Here is a 17,259-nt window from a genome sequence, read left to right as displayed (position 1 = left end):
TTGGAGAATCACATAAATATGATAAATTGTGAAAAGAAAAATCAAAAGAAAATTTTAAATTTTAAACTTCAAGTTCTGTGTACTTTATATATATCAGGCAAAGAGCTGTGAGAATTTTCAAGTTCTTCATTCATATGAACAACCTCCATTTAATAAAGTTAATATTTAATAAAGGTAATATCGCAGTCGTATAACATCCTATATTATATTTTGTAGTAATTACACTTTATACACACACACACACACACACATATATATATATATATTTAGTTATTGTAGAGAAATTAAAAAAATGGGAAGTAAAAATTCACTGTATTTTACTTTTTTAATAATAATCTCAAGAATAATAATATTATAGTCTCTAAGATAAACATTCAATATATATTACTAAAATATAAAAAATTATTTACTTAATGTAATTTAGGTATTAATTTTTTTTATTTTTAATTATTATAGGAGTGTATGCAGTTTATATTTATTTAATTTAACAATGTTGACATTTATGTTATCTTTGTTTAATCGTTTTTAACAAATGACTTATGCTTTCACCAAATTTTAAAGAATATTTGCAATTTTACTTAGCCAGGAAGACAATTTTTATTTGCAAAAGTTTTAGGAATTTTATATCTAAGTCGAAGTTTAATAATCCATAATATTCTTTATCCCTAAAAATAATAATAATAATAAAAATCAGAAATTATCAAAGTATTAAATCACTAAAAAATTGAAAATATATTTTGTTCGATAATTAATAATGATATGTTAAAATAATATATTTTAAAAGCAAATATAACACTAATATATTAAAGAAATCTTTTTAACAATTTATGATTATTAAAGTACTATTTAGTATTCTCGTGAAATAATTTACTTTCATAGTAAATAAATGAAAAATATATTCTCACTGAATATAAATGATTTAATTATTAGCAGATGACATTATATAGCAACAACATATCTGTATTATTAAATTTTAAATTCTGCTTCTTTAATTAAAAAAAGATTAAAATAATAATGTAATAAAATTATGGATTATGATTTATCGATACATTTGTTAATATAATACGATAATAAATACTTTAAGCAAATATTTCTCAGTTTTGCTCTATAACTTTAAACGTGTTTTAGATTTTGGTATATTGGATAGGTTATGCGTTAGCTCCAAAATTGGTTTTCATTCGGTCTTTGCATTCCATTCGTATTACTATATCGATTATACATTTAATATATATGAACAAAAATAAGAGAAAAAAAGTTAGATGGAAATCTCATTTATCAACTGCTGATTTTTCTTTTAATACATGGTAAAGTAATATAAAATATTTTTATTTATTTATATATATATATATATATATATATATATATATATATATATATATATATATTCTTTTGTTCAAAGAATGACATTCGATATTTCTTTTATTTTAATGATTGACAGACGATTTTAGGAAGATTATGGATAACATAAGTGTATTCGATAGTGTTCTGTAACATATCATTTTAAGCTTCAATAGGTAGAATATATCCTCAGCAACCTACCAACATTTCATACACATGCATACAGTCGAACAATTTATGAACAGTCAGAATCTCCTAAATATTAGTAATTAAAATGTAAAATGAAAATGCTGGAAAAAGCAGACAAATAATAATAAGAAGAAGTTTAATTTACGCGAAAGTCCATAATGATATATCCGTTTTTTATGGCCCTCGAAAGCTCTGGTAGTAACAAGCATTTGGCAAATGTTTCAAACTCGTCTCTATTCGAGAATACATATTTGTGAATAGACTGGCTTTAGTAGACTTCTTCATATGTACACAGAAACAGTAAGCTTGATTAAAGATGCGCTATCAAAGCTTCGACGGGTGAGCGAACGCCCCCGTGATGAGCCTCAGCCACTTCTTCTACTATGAGTTTCTGCCTTGTGTATAAGCTGCGGGGACTGCTTTACGTTCCCTGCTTCCCTTTTATCTATCCTCATTGATTTTTTACAACTATACAGCATTTCCTTCTCGAATGTATACAAAAAAAGGCGTCCGAGATGATTACAATGTGTGCGCGTATATATATATATATATATATACATTTCTTTTATAATATAAAAACAGAACAAAATTAAAATTGCTGTTAGACTCCTACTTTAGAGAAATATCAAAAACAGCCCGTCCGTTGACAAGACATTTTATATAAAATATTAGCTTTTTAAGTTTTAAAAGTAGAATTTAAAAACAAAATTGTATAACCCTGACAGAGAGAGCGAGAGAGAGAAAGAGAGAGAGAGAGAGAGAGTCACACACATTTATATTTATCTATTAATACATACGTACATACCTTATTCAGTTATTTATTTATTGCGTAAGACAATTCTAGAAATTAAGGTATTTTATCTATACTCTGATATGCACATACAATAAATTCATTTTAAATTCCAATCATGCTATAATGAATTCCCAAAAGGGTAAAGCTCATATTAAGAAGACGAATGTATTTATTATTTTAGATATTTTAGAGAATAATTTTTGCGAATAAATACGGTTAATAAATATTTTCATTCATTACAGTACATTCGTTAAAATACTATTCATCAAATAGAAGTTAGTGAGATAAGAAATACGTTTTAATTATTTATATACCTCTATCTTTTCTTTATATTTGAATTATTCAGGCTAATTGTTTAATATTTTCACTTAATATAATAGTTCCTAATTTATGTCTTATGAATATATATTAATAATATTTAAATAAATTATAATTTCGCTTTTATTACGCACTATGCCTTTTAATATACTTTTATGTTTGTTATTTTAATAACGTACAATATTTATGGCATTGATATATAAAAACATATAAGAAGTATATTCCTTCTGTACATCATTGGCAATTATTAATAAAGACCTCATGATTATATGAATGCATTTAAATAATAAACATAGATAGGATTAGATACAGCGTAGCTTTACTATGAAAATAATCAAAATAAATAGGTACTTTACACATGTAAAGAATTTCATAATATTTAATGTCGATATAAGATTGAATGTAAATTTATATATTGCGTATCGTAAAGGTTGAAAGTACGGGTTGTTTACGGGTATACGAATAGGCGAATTCACATTTATCGTTATTAAATAGAAGCATGTATTTGTTGGAAATTTATATCATATTATGACATCGCCAAATCATAACGCTTCAATTGTAAAAAAGAAATAGGAAAATGGATAGGTTAGCAGAATGCAAAGGATTTCGTGATATGAGTATGGTTACATCTAATATTCCAATTGTATAGGAAATTCGAAATGACAATTTGTATACTACATTATTTATATTATATATGTGAAATTCAATAGAAAATTAACCTGGATTTTTTAACTTAATTACGAAAGTAATGATATTAAGTTTTAGTACTGTACACGCACACACACACGCGCGCACACACGCACACAAGTACACGCACACATATATATATATATATAATTTTCATTATTCTTCTATATGGTAAGACCTAAATTTTTTATTACTAAAGAATTAACTACATATTCTTATGTCAAGTGAAAGATGTATTAACGAGAAAATGTCCGATCACTTTATCTAATTTATTTTTCGTGGCCTTACAAAAAGATAAAAATTTTTAACTTAAATGTTTATGTAAATGAATATACGATCAACGTTATGTAAAATATATTTTAGTCACATTCCGTATTACATAGATTCAACTGCTCACGCGCATACATATTTATTACATATATATTATTAAATACTTGATAAGTAATTGACATATGCAAAAAATTTATATTAAGAACATTGCAACATATACGAGTATATATATATATATATATATATATATATATATATATATATATATATATATATATATTTGTAGGTAAAGGTAAGTGAGAGTAGAGCTTTACGGGAACTTGTATGTAAATAAACGCGTACTCATAGTTGTCCCAATTTAATGGGCGAGTGCGTATGCCCTAGAGGGATATACAAAACGATTGAAGGAGAGAAAGTGGAAGAAAGAAAATGATAGAGAAGAGAAAGAGAGAGAGAGAGACAAGTCTACTATGTAATCTAAAGAACTGCTATAGCAGCACTCCGGTTTGTGTAATTGGCACAAATTGTTGATGCACTTTATGTATTTTCTCACATCAATGAGACTTATACAATGTGACTATATTGATCACAAATTCTCATTTATAAAGATATGTCAGCTTTATTTAAATGTAAAGAGAAAAAGTTGTAAAACAACATAGTCACTATTTTAATACTATTTGATATTTTTCTGTTAGTGTATAATTTTTAGAAATTTTCTGTTAATCTATAATTTTTATTTTACAATCTCGTTTTCTCTTATTATTTTTTCTTCTTCTTGCTTAGATTAGCCGATAGTATATATTTAACAAGCTTACATAATACGATTATCTGTATAATATCAGCCAAGTATTTATAATAACTTACCAGTTATGCAGTTATATTTTGCACAATACTAATTATACTTCTAGTGATCGAAATAATAATCGCATTACCTGTCTATTTTCAGAACAATGCACTAACTATTGCCCTGGGCGATAAAAAAAATAATGTCTAAAAATAATAAATTCAGCGAAAGTGTGCAAGTACATTATCTCCGTGTATAGAAATTATCCCCTTTATGAAAATAATTTCAGATATAATAAAAATTTGTATTAAATTTCACTATGAGCATATTTTTAAATCGTACATTAATTATAGTGGAGTACGCGTTTAATACTCAATCATTTAATTTTTTCATTAAAAGTTTAATCAATATTTAAATTAAAAATACATAATCTTTGTTTAATATTATTTTCTAATTATGATTTTCCTTGTTAAATGGAAATAACTAGTATTGACGGATTGTGAATATTGAAAGTTGGTTATAAAAAAATGATAGCCACCATACGGTGCATGTCAGCTCAACAACTCGAAAAGCAAAGTTAATGCGATAAAATGTATGAATTCAAAGATCATTTAGAATATTTTGAAAACCGCAATATAATATATACAAACGAATTTTAGTAAATTAGCAAATACCATCTAAAATTTGACAATTAAATTATTATTTATTTGAGTTTTGTCCAATAAATTGTAAATCTCATTGTGATATTTTATAGAATACGGAATATTTATACATTGGATTATAAATTTTAATTTATTTTAATTATTTCATTGTAAAAGTAATAGTCCAAACGAAGGTTAAAGTAGTGTTCATTTAATGCTAAGCAACTTTGAATTCATTCACATCAGAGAACTTTTCTGCCTATTAGACAGTATCGGTAATATTTATTATATTATGAATACGACTAAAAATATCTTTTATTTAATGATATTCTATTTAATAAAGTTAATAATTTTATAATTACGATATATTTATAAAATAATTGTTGAATATTGTGATAATATAGTTTTATTTATTATAGCTATAACCTTTTTAATTTATTAGTTTTATTTTTTCTACATACTTCTCTAGTTTATTGTGGAAATTACGATAGTATTGGTAAATTCTAAAGCATAAAAAATAGAAAAAGAAAGAGAAATATTTCCAGAAAATTATACATTCAAACATTGATAAAGGAAGCCCGAATAAACTTGGCCAGCAACTGGCAAAAAATTGCACGTATACATTCGAGCCATTTTAACATTAATTTCCGGGATTTTCTATGACCATTGACTGTCCGGATATGTCACACTTGAAGACAAATTATTCTTTAAACGTACTGTTCTCGAACTATATTCTGAAAAATTTTAAAAGATTCTTTGTTTTTTTAAGTTTGCCATTGGAATGTTGTGATTCATGTAAATGAAGAAGATTTTTGTCTTCTAAAGTAAAATTAATATTCCCAAAATATTAAAAATAAAAATATAAGTTATCTGTTTTTTACAATATAAAAATAGATCACTGATAAATTTGAAGGGAAGTTTTTTTATTTTTTTTTATTAGAATGAAAATATACAATGAACTATCTTAACACAAAGTACAAATGCAGAAATAATTAAATTTAACACATATACTACCACTTACATTGTTTTATTTTGAGAGTTTTTTAAAACATTAAAGTTTCGAAAGTTTGAACTGAACAACTTGAAATCATTAAAACATATAGTATTTAGGGAAAATAATTATGTCAAATTAAAGGAAATGACTCCAAACAATTATAATGATAATGTAAAGAATTGTTTAAATTCTCAAGAAATTGAATAATGAATTTTAGATTTAGACGACGGAACATTCGATTGAATTGAAAATAATACTTTGTATATATTAATGCTATTAAATGAATAAAAAATAATGTATAAATTAGAATATAGCATTTGAAAAAAAATTGATAAGCAAATTTATATTATTACTTAAATAATGAATACATAGGTGAAGAAAGTAATGGAAAAGAATACTGTAATTCGTATTTTACAAGAAAAATTAAAGTAAATTTTAAGAAAAATATTTATTTACAATAATATAGTAAGATATAATTTCATAATATAAAATAAACAAATGAAAACTTAATTAAAAAAATAATTACATAAATAGAAGTAACGCGTTTTAAATTGTATATTTTTCCTTCAAAATATCATCTATAATTTTTTAATGTTTTTAAAATATTCCATTTTTTGTATAGTTAAATATTTTTAATATAATTTTTAATGTCTTTTTATGTAAAATTATATGAAAATACATTTAAATGACATAAAAAGGTAAAATGCAAATATTAAATGACTAATTAGAATATTTAAACAAGTCAAATGATCTACAAAACATGTGAATATTTTAAAATAATAATTATCTCAACACTTTTACACTGCTCTGTTCATAAATACAAATTCTAATAATCAATTTGAAAAAAAAATTATTAATCATACGTAATCAAATAGTTTTGTCAATAATTTGTACCATTAATTTTACAAATCATTAACGTGATATTAATTTCATTATTGAGTATTATTAGAAAAAATTTTTAAAAATTTTACATCAAACGTAATTTGAATTAACAAAAAGATCTGCCAAATATTATTTATTTATAACACAGAGTGCAATAAATAATAAACAATACCTATAAATAGTAGGATGTATGTATTCCTACAACGTTTGCATTATTTCTCATTACATATATTAAGATAAGCTTTACTGTTTAATAAGCAGACTTTCTAACCCAATATATACTCATTAAAATTCAAAGCACGTTTATAACAACTAAAACGTAAAATACTACAGAGTCATTCGATCTATATATAATGAAAAATACTAATGAAAGATGAATATTAGATCAATTTATTTTAAAGGGATATCATTACCATAAAACATTTTTGAAACTCGATTTGAGTAATTTATAATATGGCACTTATGATAAAATCAACATTAGTATTAAAACAATTGTAAATGACAATGAAAAATAGGTAAACAAAATAATAAACTTAAATTAATTAAATTACATTAAATTACAAATAGCAAATAAAAACAATTTCCTTTAATTAATAAAATAAATGAACATAATTTAAATGAAAGTTTTTGTAGTATATGAAAAATCGTGGTCTTAAATTGTGAAAAATTAATATCAATTTACTTATGCGAGTTAAATGAAAGAATGTTTAATTAAACCAACTGTGTTTAGCTCAAAGATAAGGCAAATTTGTTTAAATGAAAATTCCTTCGATCAATTTTCGAAAAGTTTATAGAAAGAAAATTTAATTTATACAAATACCAAATAAATATTAAGAAATAAATGTAAAATAATTTAAACAAAATATATCTATACATATATATATATATATATTTATGTAATTCAAATACTATTCAAATGCATAATTTGCTACAGAAAATATTAATTCAATTTTATTGTAGCATTAATAAATGATTCATTATAATATACTTAAAGGACGAGATAATAAAAAATTTCAATAATAAGTGTACTTCACAATTTAGTATTTATAAAGAATATTGAAATTGATGGAAATGTGAATACCGAAAATCATTGCTATAACCACTGTTTCTTCTCGAGAAATCAAAATATTGTCTATACATATATGTATTATTAAGTGCGTTGATAAAGGCTTTATCGTACCATTACAGAGAGTCAGACTTTGTCGAGGACGACGTAACGTGTTATAGCCTCGCGTCGTAAAGTATAAACGTAATGAAAATGGAATAATGGATCTGGGTAGCTATATATGTTTTTATGAGCAACTGGTATCACAATTTGGTATTGCATACGTACGATGTGCAACTTCATTCGCAACAAATATTGAATAGAGCGAGGAGAGTGCGAGGTGTAATTCAGTTATTATAATAATAATTAATAGCCGCAGGAAAAGAATGAATGGTGCCAAGTTTCTGTGCATTAAGAGTGTGTATTAATTTTGATAAGTTTGATCTTATATGATATAAAGTAAAATTAAAGTGTTACAATTTAACATTTATATATATATAAATTTCTATTGCTTTATAATTTTTTGTACGGCTAAGAAAGATTTAAATTTCAAAACTAATTTAAATTGTGTATTTGGAATGATAACATCAAGTTTATAATAAAACTTGAAGATTATAACAGAGATATTTTGCATTGAACGCTGACCAAGAGCTTCGCAATATAGTACCGATAAATTAAAAACAATTGTTAAATCGAAGATTCAAATAAAGAATGTGAATTCGGGAGACGAATAAAATATTTTTATTAAAAATATCTCTTAAATGAAGAAAAAACAAATGAAAATATAATGGAATGTTTTCCATAAAAATTAAATTTTTAGAAAGAAAAATATTTCTAAAATACGTGGTACGATAAATGAATAAGCTATGTGGCAATGTTCATTTTAGATATGAACAAAATAAATATTTTATTATTAAAATTAATGGGTATAGATTGTGGAATTTGTGTAAATTCTTTTCAGATCGAGATTTACCGCACAAATTGTAGTATTAATGGTACTTGATTAATTTAATATTTTATATACAACGTGAAGAATTTATGTAACACGATACTAATCTTTAAATTCAAAAGTTATATCACTTGTAAGTAGATAAAAATACTCTCACGTTTTGCAAATAAAATATTTTTGTTGAATATTCGACATATTTTTCTGAAAAGAAGCTCATATATTATTCTTCCTTAATATCAATAGTTCTATAATAAGCAAAATAGGAATTCATATGGTGCCATAAAAAAATTTTTTTTTCAATTTACCAAATAATACGATACTATAACTTGTATGTAAAAATCTTTAATGTAGAAAGTAAACTGTGTCGTTGAATTCCAATTTCTTATATAGTGTTAAGCTTATTAAAGGTTCATCTAATAATATTTCTAAATACCATTTATGTAAATTTATAGATTTATGTATTAAAATTGTTATTACTGTCTGAAAAATACAGTCATTGATTATTTTATGCTAATGAATTTAATTTCCTTAATTTTTAAAAAATTTAGGCATACATTTATTTATAATTTTATATTTAGATATAAGAAATAAAGGAAGAAATGAACGAAAACTATCACCACTGATTAAAGAGCGAATGCCAGGAAATCATAAAATACTGATAATCGTATCATTAGAAAATGTGTTATGTTAAATCCTATCACAATTAATATTCTTAATATATTTGCAAGATTAATTAATTAATCTCGATGCAATATAATTATAGATTGTTGACTAAAGGTAGAAGTTTTATTGAATTTTAAGATGATGCAAACGATTTTCAAACAATATGAAAATAAAATTAAAAATTTCTATTATCATAAGAATCTTAGAATGGAATTGATTTAACGATAAGTACCATATACGGTCGACTACCGCACATCGAATACCACAGTGATATTTTTTGAGCTAAGTGACAGGTAATCGGTACATTGCTATTACCATTATCAGAGAAAATAATCGGTGCTTTGTTTTGTTTTTATGTTGTTTTTTTAAGAAATTAAGAGAGCTGGTAAGAGAGAGAGAGTGAGAGAGAGAGAGAGAGCGATCGAGACAAAAGAGGCATAAGGTGAGACAGTGAGACACAGTCGATGTAAAATTGACATAAAGAACCTGCGGGTGCGATAGCGGCATTGATCGAGGCGAGTGTTTCCTGCTTTGCAATAATCATGCGGCACGCCATTGTATACACACTGTGTATACAAACGGTCGCGTAACGACGTGACCTAAAAGGCAAAAGTGTCGCCGCTATGGCGACAATTAGTTTAGGAGTCGCACAAAAAAATGAGCAAAGACGCACACACGCGCTCGCGCACCTTCGCACATAACCCGCGCCAGCCAAAGGATCACGAGAAATGCTAATCGAGCGGCTCTCCAATTAACATACGCGCTTGCTTTACCCTCGCGACCGGCAAATATTAAACTGCCCGCTCGGGCTTTCCAATGTGCCATTGCATCTAAATGCTTATTTCACATTTTATCTTTACGACTTCTCTCCGAGTTTTATTTTATTTCTTTTTCTTCATTTCATTCGACTCACTTCGTCATTATAAACTGTTAAAAAGGATACGACTTGTCTGGCTATTGGCCACTCAACTGGAAGCTGTGCATTTTCCCTCGAAATATTCATTTTTTTTCCCACCGTTCCAACCATCTCGTGTATGCCGTTATATGTTTATATTTCTCGCTACGCTACTCTCTGCGGTATCCGTCAATTTGGCATTTAATTATGCGCTATGTTGACAAAACATTGTCGGGCGAAGCAATTGCTGAATCTATGCTCTTTATTTTAAATTATCGGATGATATGATCGAGATATTTGGAAATCGTATAAATAAATTAATTGTATCGCTTTTGTCGGTATTGGCGAGTTATAAATACAAATTTCAATTGCTGGTACATATAGATGCGAATGCCTTGGTGATAATAAAATCCATGCTTATTTTAAACATTAAATTAAATTTCCAGGATATTATTATTATTAATAGCCGAGCCTTGATCTTTTAATAATAAATTAAAGAATGTTTCTATATTTCGCTTAGCTATCTATTGATTATGAAAGTAAAAACTTAAAATTCTTTCCCATCAATCAAACAATAATAATTTTACAGATAATTTTATCGATTTTTTAGTTTGTATAAAAATCATAATTTTCAGAAACATTACTTATACATAATATTATTAATATAATCAGATTGATTTTAATCGAACCAAATTCTTAACATACAGTTTGAATTTCACGCACTTTGCGCCTAGTAACGAATAAAGAAAATCTTAGCTGTAATTTTCCCTTCATTCATATGTCGCTGATTAATTTTAAAAATATTGTTACGTAGCTTTTGTGCGATCGGTCGACGAAATTGCCGAGTTATTTATTCGCTAAATCTTACAGAGAAATCGGCACGCATATTCACACACAGCTCACTTTTCTTGCTAAATAATATTTTTATTTTGGATATTGTGGTATTCGTATTATACTTTAGGCTTTCGGTGCTATGCTATTGTATCGAATTTACAATCAACGGTATCGGCATCTCTAACATATGGATTCTGCTTATCCATGCCCAGTGCCAGTTGCAGTAAAAATGTTCGCTCCCCCGACTATCAAAATCGCGACTATATTTTCGACGATTCGAAATTCTTATTTAAAAACGAAGATAAACTTTGCCCGCTAGATTTGAAAATCGCATTTAACGTTTATAATATTGAGAATTGGTACACACCGATTTGTTCTTTCTCTCTTTGCTTCTTAACGAGAGAGCTAGGTATGCACGGTAAAAGTGGCTTTAGCCGATATTCCGAGCTCCAGCCGATGCCTCCCTAAATTGCCCATCGGACGGGAGTGGCGAGTGATCGGAGAAAGTGGAAAAGGGCAACTGTGTGATCGACGACTGCTGTCAGTCGAGTGTTGCGCGACATCCTCCGAGAATATGAGGATGAGAAAGGTCGAGGAGGGCGACACTCGCAGCCCCATACGCTTGTCGATGACAGTTTATTCCTTGAGGCGAGCCACTCGAGCACAGAGCACCGCAGTTATTAAACGGGTTCGTCCAATTCCCCGGAGCGATGAAGAATATTCTCAGCCCCATGTGGCGTTATATGTCTCGCGCGCATGTGTGCCCCTGTATCATCTCACACTCGCCTCGCCTCGCACGTTATCACATGTCATCGTCACACGCTATATGGAGCAAAGTTCACGGATCCACGATTTCCGCCTCCCGTTCCCTCTCTCTCTCTCTCTCTCTCTCTCTCTCTCTCACTCTCACTCTCACTCTCACTCTCACTCTCACTCTCACTCTCCTCCTACTTTTCTTCCTTTATCATCCTCTTCTAGTTCAGTTTTGCTTTTTTCTGTGCATTTTTGCCTTCGGCAAATACATAATTTTCATATGTGCAGCAGAGGTACACGTTAATTTTGCCGCATATTTTTCATTAAATATTAACGGCTTGGTTTTTGTTTGGTTTTCAGGGCCATGTTGAATTAATTTCAGTTATTACGATATTAAGCTGCTGAAAGTCCTTTTTTTCCTTTCATTTTTCTTTTATTCTTTTTAAAGAAAAATTGTTAACGAATATCTACTATTGCTAAATGTTCGTTAAAATTCCCACTTTTAGAGCCACAGTGGTCTAATTTCACTTCAAAATGAATATAAAATTTTATATCCTTTACATATTCATTCATTCTATTTAATCTTCTGTAATGAGCATTTTTTTTAAATAGTAATTTTTTTTTTTTTTTATAAGGCTATGCAGAAATTTTCAAATATTAATTTTTTAAATAAATGAAAATCTAATAATTATTTTCACGATATTATTTTAAGTAATGTAGTAACTTCCCGTCAAAACTCTCCAACGCTTTCTCAATCACTGAGTTAAAGAATTAACTTAAAAATGTTTTCCCGTCTAATTCAATTATTAACAATTTTTTATAATAACATCTGATAAAAGTATTCGTAAAAATATTCCGCAAATTATTAAGCATTTTTTATATTTTCAAATAAAAATCTTTTATTTTAATACTATGAATGTTGTCTTCGTATGTAATACGACCAATATTAAAGATAACAAACAAAGTATGTTTTTATATTTTAATAATATCAATTATTATTTAAATTGTATTAATATAAGATCATATGATAAATAAATTTGAGATAGTATATTCTATTGCTCTATGAATATTTATCATATTACTTGGTATTGCAATTACAATGATCCGATACTTCATTAAAAACAATTTTTCGTAGAACAAGTTTATAATACATAGTTGGAATTTCCTGATTTACTGACAAAAAATGCTCTAAACATGATTCCATAATTCCTAAGAAAATATATGTATTAAACATAATACATAGTGGAAATAATATCTAATGGGCACGAAGTAAATATTAAATACAAATAATATTCGTCGGACAATGTACTATTATTATTACATCAGTGTAAATTTCAGTAATGTGCTCAAATGCGCCAGGGGAATGCCATAAATTCCCATCATATTTGTATTTATATATATAATTGATTCTTATAATGTGTATGAAGCGTTTGAAATTAAAATACCTGCCTTTAACAATATTATATTAAAATTATTGTGGATTATATGTAGATGCAAGATATTAGTTTCTAGTACATATTTTCATTTTAAATAATATTTATATTTGTAGACAAGAATTTTTCCGAACGAGAACCAATTATATATATATATATATATATATATATATATATATATATTATACCTCTAGTTTCTATAAAATATACTATCATCGGATAAGGAAATAAATATCTTCTTGTTATAAAAGTTAATTTATATTTTTAGAAATATATTTCTATTAACAATATTTACTTATATGTCTTTAAATCATCAGCTGATTTATAATCTTGAAATTTTTACTTATATGATATAACGTGCTATTGTATATTATAAATCAAATATATTATGAGTGAAGAAAAACTTCAGTCACAAACGATTTACTCGTCTCTCATAAAGTATATTTTATTTACTACATATGTTACAGTCTAATAATCTAGATAAACAGTATTGTTGAAATTCTTTTATAAAATACACCCAAACACTTAATCAATTTTTTCATTTTAACGAATTTCCTGTAAATAAAAAATAATGGAATTACTCGATCAAAGGAAGTTTGTAATCTTGCATTAGACACATTTTCTCGCCAATATTGACTCTTTATATAAATTGATAATAAATACTATTAGGGATAAATACATACATTTTCAGACAGCTATAATGTTTAATTTTTGTTGATTTAGTAAGTAGAAAAAACCTGTTAAACTGAATTTGCCGTTCGTTGAAAAAATAGCTTATTCGATTTTCTAATGAAATAGCATTTTAAAAATAAAATTAATAACGATAAAGAAGAAGAAGAAGTTTTCAAAAAAGAATTTATGGAAAACTAAACTTGAAGTTCGAAAAGTATACGGACGATTAAAACAAGAATGTCATAATTAAAAAGAAGTTACAAGGATTGAAAATACAAAAACTATAGCTAAATAAAAATCAATGTTATATAAATTGATCTTTAATAATGTTTTTACCATCATGAAATATAAAATAGTCAATGAAGTTGAAAAATTATTGATTTTTCAAAAATATTTCGTCTATGTTTCGGTAAGTAAATACTTATCAACGAAGGTGACAATTGCCTTGCTTAGATAGGTTGTAATAGATTACATGCCTTTACTAATTTTTTCCTGTTCCTTACATTCAAAGAGATTCGGTTTCAGGCTAGCTTTTTTCCTCAATAGATAAGATAAGGGGAAATCGCTGACAAAAATGAAGTGTCGCTAGCTTATGCGCACATGTAAAAGAATGACATTTTGAGCATTACATCGAGATAAAAAAAAAGAAAAAGAAAAAAAAAAAGAATTAAATTGTGGTTGCTTTTACTACCAACGAGGAAAAACAATCAACTTGCTTTACACTATAATTTGCGGGATATTTAGTGGTTTAGGGATTGTCATTGCGATTTTTATCTTAATGCATAGAGAGAGAAAAAAAAAATATATATATATATATATATATAAAGCTTTCATTACAATGTTTCATACAATATTAAAACACATAGTTACCCATTATTATAATAATTATCAAATATTTATTATTTCAAATAATCAATATATCAAATAAAATGATACACATAGATTGAAGCAATTAATTGCAAAATATGTTGAGTAATTTCTATTATTCTATGGATTCTAATTATTTATATATATATATATATATATATTTGTAACTTAAACAATGATTATTAAAATAAAAAGGTGCGAGTAAGCGAAAAATAATAAAATAAGATATCTCAAATATAAATAAAGGCACGAAATAATAAGAAGAAACTTTTAATTTGCGTACAGAAAAAATAAAAATAATAAATAATATAAGAAAAAAGCGGTTATCTTTTTTTTTTTTTTTTTTTTCCATTCGTAAAAACAGTTTCTACGTCAACATCGTTAGCGCTAAATTATTAAAGAAAGGCTTTATACTTTTGTTTCTATTAAACTTTCGGATGCAATACTACTTCGACTATTAAATATCTTTAAAACCGAACTTCCTAATTGTAAACTGTGATTTAAGAACTCTCATAAAGATTTTATCAGTAGAATTAGAAACTTATTTATCAACATATAAATTTTAATTAAAAAGTATTTTATTATTAGGCTCTATAATTATTGCAAATATAATTTTTTTATTTAATAATAGTTCAAGGAGAATAATTTTTTTTAGTAACAAATTTCATGACATCTATCTACATTTTTTAATAATATTTTGTCTTTGTTTTTGTTTTTATTGGATTATTTATTGCGATGCTAATATTGAGTATTAAAACTTTCAAAGGCCTATCTGAATAGGATAATAAGAATGAATTAATTAAAGTTTAAATTATCGCTTTCATAAAAGTTAAAATTTTATGAAATATTACTCATTATGACGGTATCCAATAAATTATACGCTCGACGTATCGAAAGCTGTATTTTTCGTGCATATTTATAACAATTATTTAAATATATAGATTTACTTGAAATGCATAAATATTGTTATTTTTAAAAAGGGCTTTTCATAAATGAGATATATTAAAAATGTATTTCATGCGAATGTCCTCTCACAAAATATGAAGTCATCCTGGACATTCCTGCACAGCAATATTTTTACATAAGAAATGTGATTGCATCTTGTAAAATTTGTTCCTCTATCCGTAAAAATTTCCCAAGGATGGAGTTGTAAATCCGATTTGCGAAATAGATCGAGAGAGCCTCTAAACCCCAATGCACGTGATAGCTTCCACCCGAGAAAACTGCATTTCCGTTTGTAGAACTCGCTCTCTTCCTCTCTTTACCTACAAACTTTATGCCATATTCTGTTTTAAACATTCTGTTTATCGTCTTTTACCTTTCTTTTTAACATTTTTTTTATATTTCTGCACCATTGCGCGATATATGCTCGATTTTTGAAAGCATATAAGAAGTTACCATCTCTATTGGTATATAGGATGAAAGTGAGGAATGCGCTTTTCATCAATGGACCTGGAGCATTCATCTGTGAAACATGGAAATGGTGGAGACGAGGGCGAAAAATCTGTTGTTTTGCCTTAGGGCAGTCACAACGAGTTTAAGATAAAGTCCTTATTCAACTGTCCTAGTATGGCTGCTACTGTTACTAGCACTCAAATGCGTTAGAAATGAAAAGATCCAATGACAAAATAAAAAAAGGAGGGCAAAAAAAGTTGAGATAAATTGTGTATGTATATTTGTGTAAAAAGCAGAAATATATATATATATATATATATATATATATATAGAGAGAGAGAGAGAGAGAGAGAGAGAGAGAGAGAGAGAGACAGAGAGAGAAGGAGAAATGCTTGCGGCTAGAGGTTATTTCTCAACGAAATAAAAGCCCAAGAGTTTGCATCGAATATGAAGGAAGATGGTAAAATAGAAATATATCGTACTCGGGATAGTATGCGTACACATATAGATATATATTTATGTAAATGTACATTTACGAAAGATTTTAAAGTGATGAAATCTGCGGCATTGATAACAAACTCGAAAAAGTGATTTCTTTTATTTTATGAAATATCACACGTTTTATATTTTATGAATTTGTAGAATATTATTAAAATATTTCTTTTCTGCATATATATGATGTGCATTAATTAATTTTTATTCTAAGTACCCTGTTTATACGGTGGTTTCAATTCAAATCTATTAAGGTAAACTTTCACTTTTCTACATAAAGCCAGATAATTTTTAGAACACAATTGTTGCTCAAATAATGATTTTCTTTTTTCTTCATTTCGATTCAATTCGACCTTTATAGTTAT

General features: G+C 26.6%; 1 protein-coding gene across 1 annotated transcript in view; it reads right to left on the bottom strand.

The window, feature by feature from the left end:
* Nucleotides 1–10,331, bottom strand: part of LOC105362417 (aminopeptidase N) — a 66,316-nt gene extending 55,985 nt beyond the window's left edge. Inside the window, exon 1 of the mRNA XM_011499858.1 lies at nt 10,040–10,331. Coding sequence (XP_011498160.1) covers nt 10,040–10,060 — 21 coding nt within the window. The 5' untranslated portion in view covers nt 10,061–10,331. The remainder of the gene's footprint in view (nt 1–10,039) is intronic.
* Nucleotides 10,332–17,259: the final 6,928 nt, after the last annotated feature.

The sequence above is a fragment of the Ceratosolen solmsi genome, unplaced genomic scaffold, assembly GCF_000503995.2.
Source record: "Ceratosolen solmsi marchali unplaced genomic scaffold, CerSol_1.0 scaffold35, whole genome shotgun sequence".
Lineage (NCBI taxonomy): Eukaryota > Metazoa > Arthropoda > Insecta > Hymenoptera > Agaonidae > Ceratosolen > Ceratosolen solmsi.
The sequence above is the reverse complement of the archived record's forward strand: the minus strand, read 5'-3'. Positions and strand labels throughout refer to the sequence as shown.